General features: G+C 31.6%; 1 protein-coding gene across 1 annotated transcript; it reads left to right on the top strand.

Moving 5' to 3' along the window:
* The first annotated feature begins 5581 nt into the window (after nucleotides 1–5581).
* On the top strand, nucleotides 5582–26490 carry LOC143075391 (microfibril-associated glycoprotein 4-like). Its single transcript, XM_076250784.1, has 5 exons — nucleotides 5582–6047; nucleotides 9056–9207; nucleotides 13742–13838; nucleotides 17983–18147; nucleotides 25494–26490. The coding sequence occupies exons 1-5, from the start codon at nucleotides 5618–5620 to the stop codon at nucleotides 25775–25777; spliced, it is 1128 nt and encodes a 375-aa protein (XP_076106899.1). The 5' UTR covers nucleotides 5582–5617; the 3' UTR covers nucleotides 25778–26490.
* Nucleotides 26491–26784: the final 294 nt, after the last annotated feature.

Genomic DNA, 26784 nt, shown 5'->3' with positions numbered 1-26784 from the left:
AATTATAAGTATGCATAAAAATGGAAATGCATTATTTGGATTATGTTGTTATCCTCTTACGTTATAACTTTATATAACATAATGAAAAACTATATGTCTCTGACCAAATCGAAATATTTAAGACTTATGTTAAGATATGTAATGAGTGAACGTGAAGATTTTGTATGACATTATAAACGAATAACATCTTGAATTAACTTGATTTTTTTTTTAAAGATTTATGTATAATTGAAATAATTTGATTAAAATCTAAGTTGATTTGAAAAAGATGAAAAAATTGTTAAAGGTGACTATCTGCATTTAGTCTGAACTGGAATTTAAGCTTTATTTTACCTAACAATCAAAAAATATAATTTTTGAAAGAAATAAATCAAACTACCAAACAACCTAGCATTCTGTAAGATCAATGAGATTATTCTATAATTTATGAAAATTCAAGTTGATTTTGAATAATTATAACAATAATTAAAGGTGATTATCTGAATTTGGTCCGAACTGAAAATTCTATCATATTTGCCTTATCAATTGAATCATTAAATTTGACAGCAATATCCCCAAACGAGCAAATAATCTGGCAATCTGCAAGTTGAATACATAATTGAGATAGCTCTATAGTTTTATGAAAATCCAAATATTGGGAAAAGTTATCAATAAACTAAAGGTGACCGTCAGCTGAATTTAGTCTGAACTGAAATTCTAGCTTCTTTTTTTTACATATTACTTAAAGCCTAAAATTTGACAGCAATAACTCAAATTACCAAACAACTTTGCATTATCTAAACTGAGATAGCTGTAATGTTTAAAACATCCAAGTTGATTGACAAAAAAAGAAATAGTTAAAATTGACTATCTGAATTTAATTATACTGAAAAATTCTAGTTTTTGTACGCATTAATAAATCCTTTAATTTGACAGCAATGAATAAAACTACAAAATAACCTTGAATTTTGAAAGATCAATATATAATTGTGTTAGTTCAGACTGAGTCGAGACTAATTGAGACAATTTCAGACTTTATCATGATAATGAAGTACTAAATCAGACATGTCAAGACAAAAGTCGAGTACAGTTAAGTACTGTCGATATTACGTCGAGTCGTATTAAGTAAAATTGATCTATTTTAATGGTCGAGCACAAAATATGATCTTTTCAGACTCTGAGCTGGTTATAGTGTATATAATTTGTCATATTACTCATTATCCCGAATCTACGAAAGTAAAAAAATCAAAAAAATCCGGACTATCAACGAGATATGTATTTCGCTCCCCTGCCAATATAGATACATATCTTTTGCTGACCTGTTTGAAAAATGTAAATGATTTCGCAAACATGATGTCATAATAAAGAATTCAAACATATATGCAGTAATTTCTAAGTCTAATAGATATAAGAAGATGTGGTATGATTTCCAATAAGACAACTGTGCATCCAAGTCACCATCTGTAAAAATAAACAGTATACATGGTATAGTTCAAAGTACGGCCTTCAACACGGAGCATTGGCTGCGTTAAAACATCAAGATATAAAAGGCCCAACAAATGTCTAGTATAAAACCATTCAAACTGGAAAACAAACGGTATAACGTAACATAATAAACAAGAAACAAGAAACGAAAAAACTTATGAACCAAATCAACAACCGACAACCATAAGAAAATAGGTTCCTGACTAAGGACAGGTGATACAAATGCAGCGGGTTTAAAGCCTTGAACAGGCGGACCATGCACCCTAACGTGAAATAATAGATGTGTAACATCACAACATATAAAGACAAACAATAAAATATCAATTGAAATGGTTAGATTTGATAAAAAGACAAGAAAATCTACACTAAACGAATAAAATAATATAAACGTGTACATAAAAGTAATGTTGTTGTAAGGAGTACATGGAATACTAAATATCTTGTACAAAATATGCTAGAACTGATATATCAGAACTGTGAAATCTGCTACTGCTTTTCGAAAAGAAAAAAAAAAGAAACAGGGATATTCAAACATCAAACAGGGTCTTTCAGGTAAAGAACTTTCTCAATTCATAACACTTTTTATAGGTGAGGGAACAATATATTTTAGTTGCTATCACCGTTGAATAAGCAATCATTACTTCTCGCCTCTGTCATACAAGCGATAAAAAAAGTCTTCGTATTAGGGATCCAGCGGGACTAGCTCACAAGTGAAACCGTTAACTGGTACACCATGTATATTCTATATGAATTAAAGTAAATTAAAAGAAAACATCAATTATTGAAATACAATTAGATGTGAACATTCATAAAAATTTATACGTATATTTAAACAAAATATATAGTAAGGTTTCCAGACAATAGACAATTGACAAACATGTACATAGTATATTGAAGCCAGATAAGTTGGTTGCATGATAATCATCAATTGAATTGGTTTGAAAACTTGACTTTCAGGCGCGTAGCTACGTTTACGTCAAAACGCCCGGGCGTACACTTGAATTTTGATAACAAAAAAATGTAATCTAAAGAAAAAAAAAACTTGTAAGAAGCACATCAGCTTTATAATTGTTTCTTCATTGGCTTGTAATTGCGGATCTAATTGACGAAATTTATGTTTCACCAAATTAGTATCATATTATTCATTTGTTCATTTTCTGTCAAGTCTGAATCTATTCTGTGAGTTCTATACTCACTTCCCATTTGTTTAAAGCAATTCATTATCTGCTGAGATTGGTTTTGTGGTTTACAGTTTTGTCGAGCCGGTGACATATCTATAACGCCATAGCGAGACATTGCAATCCTATGTTTCGTCGGCGGCATATAACGTTCAGTATGTTGTTCAACTTTTTTTTTAAATAACAATAACTTTGCCAAACCTTTGTGAAATTTTATGGATGTTGAACTGAAACTGTTTTTAAGTCAAAAGAGTAAACTGACTGAGAGCATAATATTGAAACTGTATGCAGTTAGTTTTCCCCATGTTTTACGGACAAAATTATAAACAGGACTGGTACTAATAGATACAGTTTGCATGGGGTTTACATTTTTTACACAACAATTTCTTTATCAAAATTTCATCGAATTGAATGAAACGTTAGCAGAATCCAAGCAATTTTTACATTTTTCGTCTGAAGCAAAATTTTGAAACTAAAATTGAGAATGGTAATGGGGTATGTGTTAAAGAGACAACAACCCGACCTAAGAGCAGACAACAGCCGAAGGCCACCAATAGGTCTTCAATGCAGCGAGAAACTCCCGAACCCGAAAAATGTATACTACCTCAGTGATAATGGACGTCATACTAAACTCCGAAATATACACAAGAAACTAATTTAAATTAAAATCATGCAAGACTAATAAAGGCCAGAGGCTCCTGACTTGGGACCAATCTGTTTGTTCATTTTTCAGTATTAAACTAACAAACTGTATGGCTTTAAATAATTAATGCATAAAGCTTCATAGATTGTCATGAATATTTGGCCGAAATTAATATTCCAGATCAAGGAAAAATATCTTAAGAAAATGTTTTTTTTTTCAATTCCTGTAATGGACTGGTAAATGGATTCACTTAGTGCGGGGGAAATCTTAGAATAGAACCAGGGTTTCACCGAACAATTTACGATATTTAATATTGCACCTGAACATCTCTAAAGATTAATTATTTCATGTTCATTTACGAAATTTGGACATAAAAAAGGATTTTTTGTTGGTTGAGTGCCCCCACGGCTCTCTATAAGCATATTCTAAAGTTACTGGTTTTGACATTTTCTCTAAATACAATGACCATTATATTTCAAATTAACAAAATGAATAATTTAATATAACAAATAAACAATTTAGATTCTAAAGTATGTTGCAACTGATAATTCTTTAAGGACAGGAATGGTATTCATTCTCGATAACTCGTAAACTTCCGGGGTTCGCTCCATAGCTCTAACCCATCACCAGCAATTGTTTGACATGGACCCGTTTGGGGTCCTTGAGCCCCTCGCTAAGCCATGATTCGGGCGTACACGTAAACATGACCTAGCTACGCCACTGACTTTTACATGGACAGTTATCTTTATAACCATAGGAAGATTGGTATAACTGCAATATACAGAAATATTGAAATACCACATCCCAGTCTTTAAACTTTAGTGTAGTCAATGCAGAAAAAAGGAATGAGTTTATGTATAACTTGTATAAAATACATAAGATTCTCAAAACAAGCCGATGTATTTGAGACTTACGATTTTCTACTCACACACCGTCAGATGTCCTATATTTACTACATAAATGACACGAATCAAATTGAAAATTTAAATTATTTTCCTGTGACTTTATTTTCTTTTCACCAGAGATAACAGTCACATATATATTATATATTTTTAATTGTAAATGTTGTTGTAACTAGTACACTTAAAATAGATATTTACGAGTTTTTTACACATCTGTTTCCTAGTAGACGAATATTGCACTTATTGAGCAAAACATAAATACATATATATGCTTGTAAATCAAAACCATGGAAAATATTTTGATCTTAAATGGAAAGCGTTATTAATTTGGCAAATTCAAATGACCATGAAATAGTACGGAGATGTAATATAAATATTAAGAACAGCACACAAATAATTATTAAAGAATTTTTATCAAGTCATGTTGCCTTTGCCATGCTGGAATGGACTTGAAACGCATCGGAAACACAAATTTAACAGATTTGTATTTTATCCGTATTTACCTTCAGTACTGCATTTGAATAAAAAAATGTCATTTTTTTATTAAGCTGCCCTGATAATGAACATTCATTATTCTTCTTTGCCATATGATAAACAAGGTAAGTAGTGGTCAATAATCTATGCAGAAATGGGAAGTGATAATTTTTACTTTCGTTAAACTTTGAAAAAAATGTTGCACTTAAATCGATTCTGCATTGGCGCTAAAACTTCAATTGTTTCCTCTTTGAAATATCCCCAACAGAGTATTTGAAGGCACATTTGAATAAACTTACTACTTAACTGATGTAAAACAAATGCATATTAAGTGCGTCATTTACCATGATATGATTCCTACCCAGATATAATTTCTTAAAATAGCTAAAACATGTGCAAATTAAAAACAAATATTACTCGATTCTATTTTTAAAAAATTATCTCAAACTCACTGAAATTCAGATGATACAAATGTAAATGACAACTTTATATGTAATGAAAAAAAGCTATTACTAATTTCATATAACTTCAGATGATAGAAGGTACTGGTCAAAAATATTTCTATTGATGTCTTATAATTATTTGATTTGTTTGATTGATTTCCCTTTGATGTGTACCACATAATCCGTTTCAAACATAAATTAGCATTCGAGTATCATTAAAATATTAATTAAAAAAGGAAAACGTTATTCACATCATAAACTATATCAAATAATTTCATCTTCCTGTTCAAAATTCAAAAGTTTAAACGACACATTAGATGCCTAGTATCTATGTAAAAGGAAATAGTCTATTGAAATTACAGCTGGCTTTAATAAAAGTACGTACAAAGAAAAACTTGACATACTTACAAAACTTGAGGTTTGAGAATAAATATAAGTATATGACGTAGATATTGTCAAAGCTAGGATATCAGTCACTTGGACTACATTTAATTTTACCAAGGGAAAATAAAAATGTTTAAATCATTGAGTAATGTATTCAGATTGTTTGCGCTGGTATCAACGGCTACATTGAATTCTAGTGATCAGCATGTAGAGGTTCGGTTACTTGATAATCAAAATGCTCCTTTATTAGCTACCCTGGACATGTCGAATGCAAACGAACGTGTGAAGCAGTTTGTAAGTGACACAATTGAAGAAAAAATGAAAACCATAAAGGAGTCTGTGCAATCCAAGTTATTTGTTGATGATGCAATTGAAGCAAAAATGAAAAACATAGAAGAAACTGTGAAATCTAAGCAATTTGTAAGTGATGCACTTGATACAAAAATTAAAGTTGTGGAAGTAAATTTAAAATCACAAATTGCTAATTTTGAACAGAACTTGACTGATCAGTTAACCAATTATATTTATGAAATGGTCGGCAAGTTATATGAAGAAAACGGTAAGAAATATACATTTATTGTCAAGGTGTTTGTCCTCAAGCATTTTATTACATATTTTTGTCAAAAAAAACTCCTAATTGATGCACATTATGAAATTAAATGTGAGGTATAAATCAGTGCAAAGGCAACCCAACAACAAACATTTAACAACAGTCATCTAAATGGTCGTATAAGTTCTCACAATGAAGCTAGGCGACCAATATTTTTAAATGGGTAAGATGAAATCAACCCTTTGTTAATTCTATTGACGCCATGACGAGTTGGTTGACCTTTTTGGAATATCCGTTTAACAGATGACAACGGATATGTACCAATTGTCGTCATTACAATCTCGTCCCCTTTTCTTTAAACGTAACCTAAGATACCTTCATCGGGTCTCTGGTAACTTGTATAACACGACGGATGACACATTTTAACAGGATCTACTAACGCTTCCGGAACACCTGAGATAATCCGTAGTTTTTCTGTTTAAGCCATGGCGTTGTTAGTTATTTTCTCGACTTTGAATTTCCCTTTGGTATTTTTCGCCTCTCTTCAACATAGGGTACTGAAATTTTATTGTAATCACTCTGTTGGATCTTCTTGTAAATAAAATGATTACACAAAACGTATTTATTATTTAAACATAACATAACAAGAGTTGTCATTTATTTGATTGACTTTCGACTCCAAGCATCTGTCAGAAACTACTGGCTATATCCATTTTTTTTTGGAAATACAAATTGACCAAAATCTTAGATTTTTGTTTCATAACTGAATTGAGTGATAATAAGGCTACTATTGTATGCAGGAAGCGAGTTGTGTGCTCGTACAAGGGCCGACTCTCTACTTTTTAATTGCAAGGGGTCACCTACTTCAATTCTTAAGGTGCAAGGAGCTTGGCATTATCCCTTCATGATGCATAACATTTGTGCCGAAATTTTGAAAGGAATGTTTGATCTGAAACATGTGAAATTATAATTAAGACGTGTTTCGTGCAGTAGGTCCAAATCTTTGCCGTGACACAAACTCAAGTCGAAGTTACACCCAATTGTTTATTGAGCGATCAAATAGCTTAACATCCCCAATGTGTATCTTTTAATCAAAAACATTCACCTTTAGTCAATTCTGCTGTCAGATAATAACTCAAATTTAGCTGGAAATCGTGTTAATGATACAGGAAAAAGTCAAAATATGTATTGATGTTCATGATTGGTTTTTAAAGGAGACAACTGATAGGCTAATGAAGATGATATCATGTGTATTTAACAAAGAATTTTAAACAAATTACAATATTCCAATATGTAAAGTAATTATATATGTACAGTCATACACCAAAAGCCGTTGAGAGTGAACATTGATATCTTTTCTCAGTTTATAAGATGGCAAACTAAAGTTATAAATCTGGCACATGATCTGATTTAGCGCCAGGTTATCTTATGTTCAAATTAAAAAAGAAAACATTATATTCTCAATTTTATACTGATTTTCACTCGCAGACAGAAAAACATCTACATAAGCTGATAAGACAACTTATATAGGTCATTTCAGACAAAAACCTTACTCACTATTTACCAATGAACAATTGAAATGAGTTATTATTAGTCATGTAACATAACTTTTGGTGACTGGCTGACCATTTATACCGCAAATTGGTGTATAGACCATGCAAAACTTGTTTTTTAAGGTGAATTATTTATCGAGAAATCTCAAAACAAACTAACTGGAATGCACGCTTTGTCGAGCTTACACTATTCTCACTAGACTAAAGGAAGAGTAGTGATAAGTGATGTAATTGTTATCAACGTTGCAAAAGTGTTCTGTCGCTGTTATTACAAACGGGAATCGGACAATATTTATGTTAAGTAGGTGTCCAGTGAGTGCAGATCACAAGTAACACCCACAAAGGGACACGTAATGCAAATCCTTGATATACTAAGGAATATTAAAAATTTAATTTAAAGAAAATGAAATAAGTGTGAACAGTTATGGTAAATATAACTTAATCATTACAATCAAATTAATGTGCATAGTATCAGTTTATGATGAAGTTGGTAATCACTGAAGACAAAGTTTGCAACCCCAAAATAATTTTGAAAAATACACTAATTGTGTTATATAATATGTATAATGTATATGGAAAAAAGTATGAAAAAAGGTTCATCTTTTTTAGATTTAAAATTTTGGACAAAGAAAAATATAAACGTGCATTATACTGTATTTTGACTGCTTCATAATAGAGATGTTATAAAATACCAATTATTTTGCAACATGAATTTTCTAAATTTTTAGATATTCATTACATCCTCAAGGTTATCCCATTTAAGGTAGCACAATACAAAGATTTTTCATCCCCAATCAGACATCTTTAAACTGATGTAATTCCACTCATCCTTCTTTCAATTTAATAAATGAGGTACCAAAAGAAAGAAGAATGATTAATCTTTCAAATTGTGATAATTTCATTATGACATAATTATTACATAATTAATTGTTATGTAATAAGTTGCTATATTGTGATGTACATACTTGAATGAATTTAGCTTCTTTGTAAAAAATATTTTATAGATTCTTACACAACACAGCTTGACCTCCAAAACTGTCTCTCAGATTTTTTTCCTATTGTATTTTATTCTCTCATAAATCTTCAATGAAGTTTGCAACATCAATTCATAAGAGATCACTAAATTCAATGTGGTATAAAATTTGTACCTATTGATGTTTTTGGAAATCTGAGACACAGTTTTGGAGGTCAAGCTGTGTTGTGCAAGAATCTATAAAATATTTTTAGTGAAAAAAGAAATTCTGCATATACTTTCATTGACATAGTAAATGATCACTTCCTGTTCTAAAGTCTTATCAGATTAAACAACACATATATATAAATATAAGCAATGTGTTGATTTGGAAGATTTTTTTCTCACTTTTTTCATTGATATAATAACGAGAGGGGGTATATATCTAAAGTTGTTATTATTCGAAAGAGGATAAAAAAAAACTCCAATACAATCATTATTTTTGCCTCCAGAAAAACCACAGGAGCCAAAACCACGTCCGATTGATTGCGAACATGTCAAAACCAAAAGAAAAAGAAACGGAATCTACAAGATATATCCCAAACATTCAGTCATTGGATTTGACGTCTACTGTGACTTTGAGATTGACAACACCGGATGGACGGTAATTATTATCATTGAGAGTTTAATCTAGTTTTGAACTCAAAATGTTTTACTTAATAATAACACATTTTTAGATGTATGATTTACTTAGTTGTTCTTGTCTTTGAACTACTAGTAGCTGTCAGTATCTGTAATTACTGTCAGATCTGTATTAAGTGTCTTTTTGATGTTTGAATGTATAAGAACCCGTCCACTTCCACTCTGTTAAACTATGTGTATCCGTTTGATGAGTGAAGCCTTTTTCTACTGTTAGCATGTATAGTTAGTTCTTATGTTATTCTTTTACACCACTGTTTCAGGTTAGGGTAAAGTAAGCGCCTTCAACCCTTTAACCCTGCTATATTTTATATGTATCTGTTAAAAGTTAGGAATTGAGTTGTTGTTGGTGTTGTTGTTTATTGCTGTTTAACGTATTTGCTTTTCTTTTAATGTTTTGGATACTGTGGTCTTACGACGCTGTTCAAGATTAGGGGGAGAGTTTTGCTGCATCTAACTAGTTTAACCTCTCTCTGTTTCTTGGCAGGAGCCCGTTATACAGTGGTTGTCGTTTGTTGCTGTGTTACATATCTGTCTTTGGTGCAGTATGTTTACATAGACTAGATCATTAGTTTTTTCTCGTTTGAATTGTGTTTTTTAAAATTTTTTAATTTTGGGGCCTCTTAAAGCTGACTTTGCGGTATGGATTTTGTTGATTGTTTGAGACCGAACAGTGACCTATAGCGGTTAATTTCTGTGTCATTTGGTCTTCTGTTGAGAGTTGCCTAATTGACAATCATACCATATATATATATATATATAATGTTATAAAACCCCTCACTCAGGCTCGTTCGGAAAGAATACACAAGAAAATAGTACATATTTTTAACAAATACAGCCTACGAATAGCTATAATGTTGTCAATACGTGAGATATAAGGGGAAATTGTTTGTATCGAACGAAAGCTAAAGGTTTGGTTCACTGAGTAGAACCATTGTTGAATAATCCAAAAAATAAAAATAATTATTATAGGAGAATGGAAATGAGCAATGTGTCAAAGTTGTTTATAGAAGAGTACATTTACTATGTTGTTCAGGTCAGACGTACCAGTGTTTGCACTTTTAAACTTCCGGGAACCAGTGTGGTCTAATGTGCAACTAATAAGGGTATTATGCTTTTTTCTACACCAGTCAGGATAAGCTACAGTTTTGATATGATTTGAACTGAGAAAGAGTAGCCATGAAGGCCTCATATTGCAGAATTCAACAGAGTATGAAAACGAAGAGTCAATGGTTCAAGTCATTAAACTTGGCATTGATAAGTGTATGACTCAACGAGCTGAATACAAATATCCGTATTTGACCATGTAATACATGTAATAAGAATCGAAATAGGTCCACTTACTTCGATAATTTTGAAGGGGTTAGCTGCATGAATACGTCGCTATTTCATGCTTGATAAAATAGGACAGATAACTGAAGATACACAACAGCTTTAGATGAATATTTCAGTTGCTCGGCCCTACCACAGAATAACTGGAGTGTCCTTTCTCTCATGAATGATAAGAGGTTATTTGTATGACTTGTTTCCTAATTAAGGGACAATAATCTCTGTAACGATGTAGCTATATAAGAAGGAAAAAACTTGTGTGTTATATTTTAGTTTTTAGCTTTTTTTCATCTAATTTAATTTTTGTATAGAGTTCACATTTTAAATACAAATAATTCAAAACCGGGGTGGGAGGGAGGGAGTGGAGCGGTATTTATTATCATAGATATTTTTGTTTCTTAACCTACTGGTTCTTACATATGATCTCTATGTGTTTCATCTCATAGAGAAATAGTTTGGAATTCCTCCAGTTTTAATAACGTGGATAAAGAAAAAAATAAATTATGATGCAGATCAAAATTCATAGTGAAAATAGGGGTAGTACATACTTTCAGTATAAGTATAAACTCTTACTAGTTTCAGGCATATAAATGTTGAAAATATCATTATGTTTTGACCTTTAAAATCAAAATAGTACATTTGATCATTCCATTCAGGATATGTTTTTAACAAAATTGAGTTCATAGTAAATAAAGGCAACTGTAGTATACTGCTGCTCGAAATTCATTAATCGATTGAGAAAAAAACAAATCCGGGTAACAAAATAAAACTGAGGGAAACACATCAAATATAAGAGAACTACTACACAACAGAAAAACAACATTAAAATGTAACACAAACTTAAACGAAATATAATATAACAATGACCATTTTCCTGACTTGGTACAGGACATTTTGATTAAAAAAAATGGTGGACTGAACCTGGTTATGTGGCATGCCAAACCTCCCGCTTTTATGGCAATGTTAAATATAACATTAAATTGACATCATTACATGATAGGACTGCAATACAAATAAATGGGAAAACATGAGAGACAGAGAAACACACGAATAATAGCTAACAAAAGGTGCCAGGTTTAAAATTTAATACGCAAGACGGGCGTTTAGTCCACACAAAACTAACCAGTGACGCTCTAATGAAAAAACTTCGAAAGTCAAAACAAAGGTACAAAGCTGAAGAGCATTGAGGACCAAAAGTTCCAAAAAGCTGTGCACAATACGACCAGGGTTTTCTGCCTGGGATAAGAACATCCTTATTATTCAGAATAAATCATACTTTTCCAAACAGTAAACTTTTATGAAATGACTAATAATATATAATAGATATATTTATATTGATAAAACCAGTGGCTTTTGACTTTTGACTTTTGAATTTCTAAAAATTTCCCAAAAATAAGATAGAATTAGGAGAGAATTCAAGATTAGGTTTGTAGTATTGATATAACATTTATTATTAACAATGAAAATGACAATACTAATTATTATCATATACTTAGACTAAATAACATATGATTTTTACCGTATGATAAAAGCATTAAATTAAAGTATTTTCCATATTTTTCGAATTGGTGCTTAGCGGGCTGATATGAAAAGTTTATCACATGCTTCGATTGTTATCACATGCCTTTCCGTAACGTTATCACATGGCATTCCGGTGATACTCGGCAAATTCCGGAAATTACACCTCAATGCTACGTTTTCAGTGAAAAACATTACAAAGTAGTGTACAAAACAATTATTTGAATACTAGAAAGTGTATTGTATAAAATAATTAAATTAAATAAAAAAAAAATTATTAAATAAATGCATTTTTTAAGTTTGTCTGAAACATAATTTAGAAAGTTCGGTTTAAAAAGTTGAATTTTCCAAACAATGTTCATTATGTATATTGTTGAATTATTTTTTTTTGTCGATTCGTCCATATATTAAAATGTGTTTTTTTTTCTCTGTTGAGGCATATGATAGAAAGATTTCATATTGAATGCATTAAATTTGGGGTCCGACGTCCGTGAACTTTTTACTCTTTCAACTTCTTTTCGGGAACCACGTAAAAGGATCAATATATGAATCTATTATTTTTCTCTACTGTTGAAGCATATGATAAAAAGATCATAACATGTCATTTTTCATATCGCATGTATTATCAGCCCTCGGTCAATATCAGCCCTCGAGCCATGCGGCTCTTGGGCTGATATTGAACCTAGGGCTGATAATACATGCGATATGAAAAATGCCATGTAATAATCTGATAATATCAAATTGTGGAAGTAATAAGATAATTATTTTTTATCTTGCTATGTCGGTATTTCTTCTAAATCAAACTGTTAACCGAATGTATCGTATCAATTTAGTAGAACCATACTAAAATCTAATAAATGAAATGGATGATTAATTATCTATACCACAACACACGAATACAACAGACTATAAGATATATAACTACAAACGATAAGACATTTGACAAAATCGAATTAGAATAACAAATATTACATCAAAACAAAAAACATGAATTTCGGATATAAAACTACCGTAACACGTCTAATAGCAATGCCAATTCACAATCTGCAAAACAGTCACAATCGGGAATAAGTCACGGTCGGTAATTAAAAGATCAGACGACGTTATGACAAACCACAATTAAACACGTTGTAAAAATTAACTTAGTTAGTGTGGACAAAGACTCATCGTATGGATCAACCAAAGTGGCACGGTTTTAGGCTTTAAAAAAGATTATATTGGGGATTGCATTGTCTAATTTTACAGAAGTGCAACCTTTGTAAAAATTTAAACAACATAAGATGTCGAATGCAGTCACTTATTTTTTTGTTTAAATGATAATACAGACTAAGAATTAGTTAATGACTTTAACATGTGTGTACCCTGTATATTAAGTATGTTATGTGTGTACCCTGTAAATTAAGTATGTTATGTGTGTACCCTGTGTTCTATCCAATTTGATAAACAGAGATCGTATAATGCGGATTACAACTATAAATGTTGATTAGTTTTATATTGCAAATAATGATGAATAACTTACACAACAACAAGAAATTACTTACCGTTTAACTTTTCTGAGATTAGTTTTGAAACACATTTGTTCTCTGTGTTTATCGTATGCATTTTTTTAAAAAGACGATTCTTACTGTTTTCATAATATTCTGTTTTGTTAGGTTATTCAGAGAAGATTTAACGGGAAGACAGATTTTTACAGAGGTTGGGAAACGTATGAAATTGGATTTGGAAATTTGGAAGCGGAATTTTGGTTAGGTACATATGTTTTCAATTTTTATAACTATGAATGACTTACAAAAATTGGAAAATAAGGTTAAGGAGTAACATATTAAACATATTGTTGTGTCAACAGCTTAAATATATATAAGAATATGTGGTATAAAAATAAAATCATAGATACCAGGATTGAGTTTTGTATTTGCGCCAGACGCGCGTTTCGTCTACAAACGACTGAGTGTCAATGAGACAACTCTCCATAAAAGTCTCAAAAATCGTTTTAGGTGAAAGTACGTTCTTCAACACTGAGCCTTGGGTCACACAGAACAGTAAGATGTAAAGGGCCCCAAAAAATACTAGTGTAAAACCATTCAAACGGGAAAATCAACGGTCTATATAAAAAAAAAAAGAGAAACGAAAAACACTTATGAACCACATCAACAAACGACTACTTCTGAAAAAAAGGTCCCTGACTTAGGACGGTTGCAAACAAATGTAGCGGGTTTTAAAGTTTTGATAGGTACGAACCTTTACCCTTACCTGAAATAAAAGTGTAACATCACAACATAGAAAGACACTATGAAATATCAATTGAAAGACATATAAAGACAAGGGAACATTCACTGAACGAGTAAATTGAATATATGACAATATGTAAATACAAAATCAATAAAATAAGGGGTGAATGAATAAAGACAACAGTTGTATACAACTTTGAAATGTTAAATAATTACAGAAAGTAAACTATAACCTTGAACAAATAACCTTACCGCCAAATAGCATCCTATAAACAGGTAAAATAAAATTAATTTTGTTGTAAGGTGCACAGTATAAATAGAGAATGGAAATAGTTTTTACAAAATGAATAATTTTGTTATTCATAGTACGAACACAGAAGTGAAAATTTATAGTAATACTAAACACTTATCAAAGCTGGTATATATTTAAAAAGAGATACATTAAATAACAAAAAAACATTTACAATTTTATCAACAGGTCAAATTAATATGAGAGTACGATTTGAGAGTACTCGCAGTTACTAAAACCTAGTTATAATACAAAGTCAATTTATAATAGATAAAAAAAAAATAATATACCAGAGACTAAAATCAACTAAAACACATCCTAGGGATTTAGTATTTTAACGTCATGGACAGTCAAAGATGACATGACTTGTGCAATGCCAAACATCAGAGTTGTTGATATGAAGCATGCAGTACTGTCCTGAGATTAAAACTTTTCATATTACTCAGGTCGCGTCATTGTCTTTTATCAAATAAAATCCAGTGATTAATGTCATGGAAAACTATCCTGGACTCTTTAAATGAAGAAAACATGACAAGTTAGGTACTTGATTTTAATTCAGAAATAAACTTTATGGTTAAGTATCCCCGGACAGAATCTTAACAGGATAATATGGAGAACATTATGAACAATTTTATATTGTAATAGACAAAATGTGAATACTTATATTGAATAAATATATTTGGGGCATTTTCATCCTTATTATCATTTTCATATATATATATATATATATATATATATATATATATATATATATATATATATATATATATATATATATATAGAATTAAAGGACTTTAAGAGCATCTTGAAATTTAATTTTATATATATATATATGCGAAAGCAAATTTACAGATCTAACATTGTTGGGTTGATGTTTAGACGAGTTGTATATACATTATGTACACAGCCATGTATCACCATCATTGATGGCGATCCGATGGATACATCTGTTGTAGGGTTGTCACTGACTCAGATGTACTTATGAATATAATTATTTTCTGTGACTGTATCTTACATTAATTTGTAGGATCCTTTACTATAGATAATTTAGCTGATCTGTAACCATAACATCTTCATGCCTTATATATCATGTACTGTAGTACGCCGCTAGATTAAAACTGACGTGGAAAGGTAACACATGGCCAGCGAAAGCTCTTTTTTTGAGAGCCCAGGTGGTCGTGTGGTCTAGCGGGACGGCTGCAGTGCAGGCGATTTGGTGTCACGATATCACAGTAGCATGGGTTCGAATCCCGGCGAGGGAAGAACCAAAAATTTGCGAAAGCAAATTTACAGATCTAACATTGTTGGGTTGATGTTTAGACGAGTTGTATATATATATCGCCGGGATTCGAATATATACTCGCTCGGGAAAGATTTTGGATAAGAAAATAAACAACTTTGGCACCAAATGGGATAAATGAAAAGATGTAGTTCGACTCCGTGTAGTGCTTCACATTTAGGTTATATTACTTATTATTACAGTCTCTGTTTCTTTTTTTTAACCTTTTTCATTTATTAAATAAATTTGTTGAAGATACCAATTTAAATTGCTTAATTTTTTTAGGAAGTATAAGTACCAAGCCACGTTCTTCTAGTTATACTTAGTCAAAAATTATCATTACATTTTAACGGCCGTTTGTTCGCCATGTTTAAATATTCAGACTATGTTGTAGCTACTTTACTCTGTCAATTTCAAATATTTAGATCGTTCAGTGCTGTCTATTTGGTAATTTTACAGACGTTATCATGCTTATACATGTTATACCATCATAATTGTCGTCCTGATAAAGTTTTTGGAATTGTGCTAGTTCAAATCGCACATTAGTATTTATATTTAAAGCATATATGTGAGCTCTCTGTTGTTATAAGCCATATAACCTATGTCATGTTTAACATTTTTTTAGAATGGTGCAAGCGTCTTAACTGATGTTCGGTTTGACTTTTTTATTGTATAAATTTCAAGATTTAGTAAAAGTTTAATCTAAGAAGACTTAAAGATGATTCATTTAACATCAGAATCTGACTGACGAAGGATATCTGTTATCCGAAATATTTATAAATAATTACATTTATATTTACCGTTTTTTGTATTTGGAGTTGTTGTGTACACTTTTTTAGGCGTTTATATAATTTATTTATTGTGTACAGGTATCGTTACTCGTAACGATCCAGCGCCCTCGTGGGGAAAATCGTTGATTTCTATTTAGACGTTATATATATCATTATACAACTCGTCTAAACATCAACCCAACAATGTTATAACATCTTCATGCCTTATATATCATGTACTGTAGTACGCCGCTAGATTTAAACTGACGAGGAAAGGTAACACACGGCCAGCGAAAGCTCTTCTTTATATTTATAAGTACGTCTGAGTCAGTGACAACTCTACAACAGATGTATCCATCGGATCGCCATCAATGATGGTGATACATGGCTGTGTACATAATGTATATACAACTCGTCTAAACATCAACCCAACAATGTTAGATCTGTAAATTTGCTTTTGCAAATATTTGGTTCTTCCCTCGCCGGGATTTGAACCCATGTTACTGTGATATCGTGACACCAAATCGCCTGCACTGCAGCCGTCCCGCTAGACCACACGACCACCTGGGCTCTCAAAAAAAGAGCTTTCGCTGGCCGTGTGTTACCTTTCCTCGTCAGTTTTAATCTAGCAGCGTACTACAGTACATGATATATAAGGCATGAAGATGTTATTGTTACAGATCAGCTAAAATATCTATAGTAAAGGATCCTATAAATTAATGTAATATACAGTCACAGAAAATAATTATATTTATAAGTACGTCTGAGTCAGTGATAACTCTACAACAGATGTATCCATCGGATCGCCATCAATGCTGGTGATACATGGCTGTGTACATAATGTATATACAACTCGTCTAAACATCAACCCAACAATGTTAGATCTGTAAATTTGCTTATACATATCTGTCTCTGTTGCAATTGTTAATCAGGAAAAAAATATAAATTCTACTGGTGGCAACCCTGGCCTGCCAACTTTGGGGAAATGAGTTGGACCGCCTCCTCAAAGTGAGTTGGGTTTGACTCGGATCATAATTGACAAGAAATGCCAGTTTTCCTAGCTGCCAAAGTAAATGGTGTTCTAACAGGATACATCCGCTTATATCACCAATAGAATTTTGAAAGTGTTAGATCAATCAGTGGTGCTCTGGTAAAAAAATTTAAACGACCAAATATAGGACGATCTTCTAGAGCATTTGAAATGAAAACCATCTAAAATAATATATGAACCAGGCCTGCCTATGCTGTAGTGTTTCTTACTTTTCAGTTCAAAATGTATACATCACATATATTGCAATCATATTTATAAATCTATTTTTTCTTTTAGGTAATCAAAATATACATACAATAACTAAGCAGGGAACCTACGAATTAAGAGTGGACATATCAGATTTTAATGGTGCTAAAGCTTATGCAAGGTATTCAACATTTTCCGTTGGTGATTCCTCTACAAACTATAGACTTAATGTTGCTGGTTACAGTGGGAATGCTGGTGAGTTAAACAATAACAATAGAAAAGTCCTTAGTTTATTTTAAACTTTGAATTGGGAAACAAGTTATTGCAAAACATTAATCCCTTTCCATGTTGCGGGTGCGAGTGCTGCCTTGTAGCGGCAATAGCCTGTTCTTTTTCGAGATCTTCAAAGGTGTTTTTACGTGCAAGAGATATGGCTCTCTCTTAACACGGGTCAGCCATTTATCATCCCCTTCCAATGGACTGTCATCGTTTTCTCAAGACGATACTCACAAATGGTGTCAATGAAGAGCCAAAAATTCACTCCCTGAAATTTTCACCCTGAAACGGGGATCGAATCATGAACCTTTGTGTTAGTAGTACGATTCGCTCACCACTTCACCACGGCTCTAGAAAATCCCTTACAGAACACATATGAAAATGAATTACCCGGAACCTTCATCATAACGATATTATTGATTGTAACGTTAACGGTTTATATTTTGGAATTCCTTAACATTATGGCTGTTTATTTGTATAAAGAGTCATTTGTTTCTGAATGTGAAACAATCGCAAAAAAATGTGAAACAATCGCATAAAATGTGAAACAATCGCATCAAAATGTGCACCATATACAGTGTAAACTTAATGTTTTGAAATAGGCATATTCCTCATTGTGTTAATTACACATGTACCTGAGTTTTGTATTCGTTTCATGTTTTTTTTCATTTACTGTCAGAACAAATAATATATTTCATACTAATCATCTGGTATCTTCTGGAGCAAGCTTAACGATGAAAATTTCGACAAGAAAAGCTTTATGGGAAATTAGGGAATGTTTGTTTAGTGGTACACAGCTACTTTTGCATAGGTACTATTTCTGTTCTGATAATCTGTAGTACTGAAAATTTACTTTTGATATTTAGTACTATGTCTGTACTTTAGAATTATTGTACTATATACGTACCTGTATTTTACAGTACTTGATTGTACTTGAAATTATGGTACAGAAATAATACAAAAAGCGACCACAATATTCCATGTTTGAAAATCATAATTTTTAAAGATTTGAAATAGACATTCTTTCAAAATGCTGAAAATGTAACGTTGTAACCAAAATTATGTAGTACTTAAATATTCAAGTACAAATTAAGTACTGAGAAATACAGGTACCTAAATATAACAATAATTTTGAAGTAACAAAATAGTACTGAATATTAAAAGTAGATTTCCAGTACTACAGATTTTTGGTGCAGAAATAGTACCTACAGTACGGGTAAGGACTTATTTTTATGGATGTCTTAATGCGTCTAGGCGGATATGAATAATCCGACATTTTTATGGTAGGTAGTATGGTCATTAATCAACAGATCCAGGTTTGAATGGTCCTTTCATCTTAATCCGTGTTGCTAGAATTACGGTTCACTGATTTCAGAATCAGGTTACCTGTAATTTTAACCTCTCAGTAACTTTATTGATTATATTAGTTCTACATCGTATTTGACATAAAATATTTTTACAGGTGAAGTACTGGAGAAAACTTTGTTTTAATAAACGACCAAATATAGGACGATCTTCTAGAGGGTGACTGGGGTATAGAAATATGGTCACTTGGTCTTCTCCCGACCGGCAGTAAAACGCTTGCCGAAGTGGGGCGTCCGTTTGGCTGTGCGGGATGTATCAAGTTCGCAGTCACGTCCGGTCAGAAGGGGGACGTTAAATCCGATGCCTCGTGTAAGGAGAGTGCCACGCTCTTTGCACGTTAAGAACCCTTGCAACAACTCTTTGAGGGGTCCGTAGGTGGCCTGTTGCAAGGCAAAATTTCTGTCCCTATCCAATATACCCTCCTTTTCCGGTGGCAGTCCAAATTTCCCCGACCATCATACCAGATGGCCTCTATTTTACAACCTACCTATTGTATTTATTGTGAACTTGTTCTCGTCCTGAATATGCATGAAATATTTGCCACTGGACGTTAAGCAACCAACAATCAATCATCAATGTTTTAATAAAAATAGCCTATTTTTGTTAATTATGGTTTTTATATTTCAACTGCTATTTATTTTCTTTGTTCCTAAAAATTATTTTTATTTTATGTTCCTTTTCGTTTGGTTTTTTTTTTTTTGTATCTTTTTCTTATTTGATTGCATACATTTTTTAAACATATATATTTTTACATGTATTCTATTTCTTGAAGTTTACGGTTATTTTTTTTTTTACTGATTTATTTTCCACGTAAATCCATTGATTAGCAGAATGCTGTCTCAAGTGCTGCTGCATACGTTTTAGTTTGACGCGGTCACATGCAAAATATTTCTATAATTTGTATTTAATATTCAGTCTGTGTTGGGTCAGTTCCGAGATAAAAATAATTACAGTGAGCAATACTTGTATATTATTAGTAGCTTGATGATTCTTTGTAGTTTTTACTTTTTACTGTAAACAAATATTGTCCGAAAGTTGGAGATGTATAACTAAAATAGAACGCAAATAATTACACTAGAAGAAAATATTGATTCTTCCAGGGCATATTAAGTTTATTTTAAGATTTCCGTGTTTGTTCATAATGCTAAATTAATATAATTGATCTGCATTTGGGGGTAGGGGGTAAAAGTGGTCCGGATCTCGAAATCCCGGGCTTAAAAATTAAAAACACGAAGTCCCAAGGTCCCGAATTTAAATAAATCTAAATCCCGACATCGCGAAAAAAAGAATTCCCAGATCCCGAAAGGGTTAGTCCCAAAATCCCGAACTTAATTGCATAATATTAATTTACGCACAATCCATGTAAAAAAGGAATTAAACTTGTATGTTATATTTTTTATAGCAATCTAAAAGAAAAAATTGCCGTGAAAAGACAATTCCATGATACACATATTAGTGATCAACAGCGTGTGCACGTGGTTGAACTTTAACTTGACTCCACTCACAATAATACTGAATGCTAAGAAAAGATATTAAAGATCGATTTTGTCCACTGCACGAAATTTTTATATGGCGGGAAATGTTGTAACAGTAAACAGAGGTGACCTTACTGAACGACCGTGGGAAAATCCATTCATGATTAAATTTGATGTGGAATGATTGACAGTATTGTGCTTTAGTTTTGAGGCTCTTGATCGATTTACCAGAATAGAAATTTAATCGATTTACATACATGTATAATCAAAACACGATTTAGTCTTCTTTAACTTTTTTTTGTTTTATTTTTATCAGTCATTTCCCGGATTCCCATTTAAATAATCTATTTGGAGACCTCCTTTAAACTTCGGAAATAATACAACATCGATTTAAAAAATCATACTGACTGCACGAGTTTAGAATGACTAGAAGTACGACGAAAAATTAAAGACAGCTGATCACGACTAGTACGACTAGCCTTCAACCCAATTGGGGTATAAATGTGCATTTATTCAATAAACTATATAAAGTTAAACTATGATATCGTGTATCGATTTGATACAATTTGTAAAATATATTTATAACACCGGCGATTTTCATAAAAAATTTCAGACATGAAAATAGAAAGGCATTATCTCGAGTGTCAACAATTTTTACAAAAATTTAAAAAGATAGGAATCGAAATATGATCTCGGCGTTATACATATTGTATTAAAAGAAACCAATTGTTTGACTTTCAAAGAGATTAACGGGAAATATGTCAAAATAGAAAGCACGAGTGATCTGTCTGACCATAATGTTTCACTTGCGAGAAATGATTGACAGGTGTGAATAGATGTAGAGGCTCCGACTGGGAAAGTTGTATCAAAAGGAAAAAAACTTAATTCACAATGCCTATACATATTTTATAAATACTATATGTTGGCCTTATACTTAAAATTGAGTTTCTAATAATAACATATAAAGGAACAGGAACTTAAAAGGGGGAAATAATATAACCATCAACGAAAACTCGTATAATTTACGGGATTGAAGTCTCAACAATTTGATTTAAACTTCTATTGAAAACAGTCTTGGTTGTTATTAGGCTTATTATTTTGAATTAGATGAAATATTTACGGTTTACAAATACAAATACAAAATAGTTTATTGGCACAAAACTATTGAAATAATTGGCAACACAATGTATAGTTAAAAATCGTCTTTATTTCATTTTCAAATTATAAAAAAAAAAAAATTATATTTAATTTTAATTTTAATTTTTATATTTAATTTTAATTTTATTTCTTATATTTAATTTTAATTTTAATTCTTTCTCTTTGAATACAAAACACTATTTTACATTTATCTATCCTCCATAAATACTAATATATCTGTACAGGTAAAATTTAATTCTAATCAAGCTGGTACAGATTGATTTACGACCTTCCACTTGGATATTGCACAGCAGGTGTTTATTACACTGGGACAACTGTCCGACCAGTCTGACATCTAGACGGATTAAGACATCCATAAAAATAAGTCCCTACCCGTACTGTATGCAAAAGTAGCTGTGTAAGTAATATTAACACAGGAGCCTATTTCCGTCCGAATTTCATTATTGTTTCAAGTTCTCATTTTCAGATTTGGTTGGGTAAAACAGTTTAAGGAGCCAAATGCAAAGAAGTTCATTATCATAAAATTCATATTTTTTTACTTCTGAGTTTGAACTTCCTTCGGGTATCCTACGCCTCTCTCTTCAGATAAAAAATAAGGCACTTTACCCTACGAATCTAAAAAAAATGATAACAGTTGCATTTGATAATTTTTTTTAAATTTCAAAGATATATTCCAAGATCTGCACATTGTGTATCCAAGTGGAGGATATAGAAATAATAAAACTTCATTCAAAGGATCTAGTGCATTTGAAATACAAAGATTTGCTTCAAATGCAAACAATACAAATGAATGTTTGATTCCAGATTTTTTGTGGATTATTTCAATTCTATTGAAGGATAATCTAATAACTTGGACCTTATGAACGTTTTTGCTGGGCTATTGATATCAATGATTATTAACTAGCAAAAGGACAACAGCCCATGTTTAGACCTGATGACAAAATGTTTATGATCAATTTAGCGTTGTATCGTTCTCATATAGAACGCACGTACTCCCCCATCTATCCGTTAAGACCCTTCGTGAAATAATTACCCCGTTTTACCATCATCTTACATGTAATACATGAAAATGTGTTTTTTTTTTCAAATAATAAAGCAAATATTTAAACCAAACATTGATTTTCATTTTTAACCGTACAAAAGATGCAACATGTGATGTGTTCATTGATGGAATAATTTTTAAACATTTTGAGAATATTTTAAAACAGTGTGGATTGATATCATCTCCCATTTCATTTTTCCCCCAAACGTGTTAGATTTGTACCTCTTAAAACTCAAAAAGGTGATATCAAATTTTAATTTGAGAAATTTGTAAATTTTATAAGCAATAAGAGTCCAAGAACCTTACATTTAGTTATGAAAGCGGTGTAATAAAAACATCTAAGTATATCTGTTAAAGTTTCTAGAGCATTAGAATTAAAAAGATGTACTTCAAATGAAAACTCTAATACAATTAATCAATATTGAATAGATGAAGATCATGCTTCATGCTAATAATTGGCACCCTAATACATGTACTATAATCATCGTCATTTTAAAGTTTTGATTAGTCCGAAACAAAAAGTAAATAAGTCACACATTCCGATTGAAACATATCAAACTGTTTTATATCAGAAATTTATTTTTATATGTATAATCAGTGTAATTGAACAAATTAAAAAAACTAAACATTCGTTAAAAAAATACTAAAGACGATATTGTAAAAACTAGTTCATATTGCAATTAAGTAGATCGATCATTTATATAAAACATTTATTATATATCGGAAATTGACAATACGGACAACATTTCCATATACAATGTTGCAGTCTGATTAAAACCAAACCTCTCAGCGCTCCCGTTTTCTGATATGGTAGCCCATTAAAAGCGTCGTAGTGTTATATGTCCACTTTTGATAAAAACAAAAAGCGATAGCTGTATATTGGATATTCAGGTGCAATGGTCTAATTCCTTATTCAACTATAAACTTGTAAAATACGAGATTTCTAAACGTTGCACTCATTCTATGCGTAATTCTAAGCAAAGCTACACGTATAAGATGTCGATAAAACGCAAACGCGTGAATAACAATTTTGTCATCAGGTACAAAAATTTTCATAAGTTGCAAGCTATTAGAGTGTCCATCAATAACATTGAAAAATTCCACACCAATTCTTGAATTAAACAATCAGATATTTCAAAACTTTAACCATTTTATTGAATTGATCTTTTTGTTACTTTTGTAATGATAATCAAATTGGTCGGTTTTAAGACCTCGATTATGGCACAATCGGAATAAGAAATCGAGAGGCAAAAGCAAAAAAGCCTTATAGAAACTAACTATGGAATCCTGGAAAGATCAAGTGCATGTTAGGGTCTTGCCTGATGATTATTATCTTTATCACCATCGATGTGATGATTTCAAATCAGATATAACAGTAGAAAACAATCGTAGCCACTGAAATACAGGGTCCCCAATTTTGACAGGCGCATACACAAGACACAATGCGCCTGGATCAAATATGGGTTTGTGAGCATTCGATCATCCCCTTACCTTGACCAATGATGTTATAACATACATGTGAACTGACCCGTATCCAATTAGAAATTGCTAGGCTTTTCAAATCGGCATTAAGTATAAAAGCATCTAGCATAAAAACAAGCAACACATAGGTACTGATCTAAAAGAACATGGTTACTGAATGGTAGTGAAAAGACGTCATCTACAGTCCGAGAAAAGCATTGCTTTGTGCAATATCAAAATATAAGTTCATGAAATCGACAGGGTTAAGGACCTTAGCTTTTCATAAATTTAAAGCAATGCATATTTAGTTATATTCTATTATTTGACCACAAAGACACTCATCAAAATCGATACTTGTACAAATAAAATCATGTCCAATTATCTTTATACGGTGTTAAAATGATATTTTCAAAGAATTAAGTTTAATCAAAGGATACATACGTTTACATATATATCTTATTATAATGTACGTACTTTATGAACATCATTACCGTAAAATTTGGATGTGATATCCCGATATTTTTTTAAAGAATTAAATAGACACACGCGACCTTCAAAACAAAATCTCTGTATAGGAATACGCTTTTCAAATTTGAAACGTGCTAGCTCACAATATTTAACCCGCTGTTTATCGTTCAATCAAACAAACAAATTGTCTCCGTGATACATAGAGCGTACTTGAAACCAACAACAAGTTTGACAAAAATAAAATATTGTACCCTTCTTGTATTTCAATCAGTGTTAGATCACATTTTAGTTAAAGTAAGTTTTACAGTTTTACCTTACCCCATTTATAGTAATGTTTGAAATCTTCATTGTTATAGGAGATAGCCTGGATTACCATAATGGTCAAGCGTTTACTACCAAAGACAGGGACAACGATCAATTGAAAAGCGTTAAACTGAAAAATAATTGTGGAATATACAGACAGGGGGCTGGGTGGTATAAAGCTTGTGCATATTCCAACCTGAATGGTTTATATATTGAAGGAGGACAGGAGAATAATGTAAAAGAAATTGTTTGGAATCAGTGGAAGGGAAGCCAATATTCAATGAAGTCTTCTTCAATGATGATCAGGAGACTGTTATTGCATAAGTCAGTCATATAATATTACATGTACTGCTATAATGAAAGACTTATTTTGAAACATTTCGTTTTGCATTGTATGATTTTATTGACTTAGCAGGATATCATTGCAAGTTCGTTGAATTTTAGTATGAATTTGTCTATTTTGACGATCTTAATTTTTGTATGAAACTTGCTCATGTTACATCTTATAATGTCTTTTAGTAACACAGTATTTCTTCTAATTCAAAATCAAAATCATTCACAATCTTTATCACAATCAACTTGTGTTGCCTTCATTACTTAATATTTTCCCTATAAGGAGGTACAGTACAAGTTGCTACTATCGATACTTGCAATAGGACTAGTAGTCCAGCTAAGTCCAATATTTTGGGACAATTGATCACTTTATGGTAAAAGCATGAAAATTTGCACAGTGTTAGTAATGATGCTTATAAACATTTTTGGATATGGAGCCATCAAAAAAAAATTCCACAATGTCCGCCAATTTCAAAATGGCCGCCAACAGTCATGAACAAATATAGTACAATTTATCATTTGAAAAAAAAGCACAAAACTTTGCATACTTCTGGTAATGACAGTAATTAATATTTTCTGAATATGGAAAAAATAAAAAATAATTCCTTAATGGCCGCCAATTTCAAAATGGCCGCCCACAGTCATGAGGCAGAGTCCAAAAATAAGGTATAATAAATCAATTGAAAATGAAAGCACAACACTTTGCATATTGCAAGTTATGATACTTACTAGTCTTTTATGAATATCGATCAATCAAAAACAATTCCATAATGGCTGACAAATTCAAAATGGCCGCCAACAGTCATGAGGATGAGTCCAAAAAAAATGGTATAATTGATCATTTGAAAATATAACCACAAAACTTTGCCTCTTGCTAGTTATGATGCTAAATAAACTTTTCGGAATATGGAACAATTAAAAATAATTCCATAATGGCCGACAAATTCAAAATGGCCGCCAAAAGTCTTATTTTCAGAAACTATATCGTGTATATCCAGAAATCTATTAACA

Source organism: Mytilus galloprovincialis, chromosome 5 (assembly GCF_965363235.1).
Source record: "Mytilus galloprovincialis chromosome 5, xbMytGall1.hap1.1, whole genome shotgun sequence".
Classification (NCBI taxonomy): domain Eukaryota; kingdom Metazoa; phylum Mollusca; class Bivalvia; order Mytilida; family Mytilidae; genus Mytilus; species Mytilus galloprovincialis.
This window is presented reverse-complemented; position numbering and strand designations above follow the sequence as displayed.

Excerpts from the sequence above, each read along its gene's own strand:
- LOC143075391 (XM_076250784.1), top strand. The coding sequence starts at position 5,618 with ATGTTTAAATCATTGAGTAATGTATTCAGATTGTTTGCGCTGGTATCA. Across the intron at positions 13,839-17,982 it reads GGAAGCGGAATTTTGGTTAG|GTAATCAAAATATACATACA; the intron begins GTACATATGTTT and ends TTTTTCTTTTAG. Across the intron at positions 18,148-25,493 it reads TGGTTACAGTGGGAATGCTG|GAGATAGCCTGGATTACCAT; the intron begins GTGAGTTAAACA and ends TCATTGTTATAG.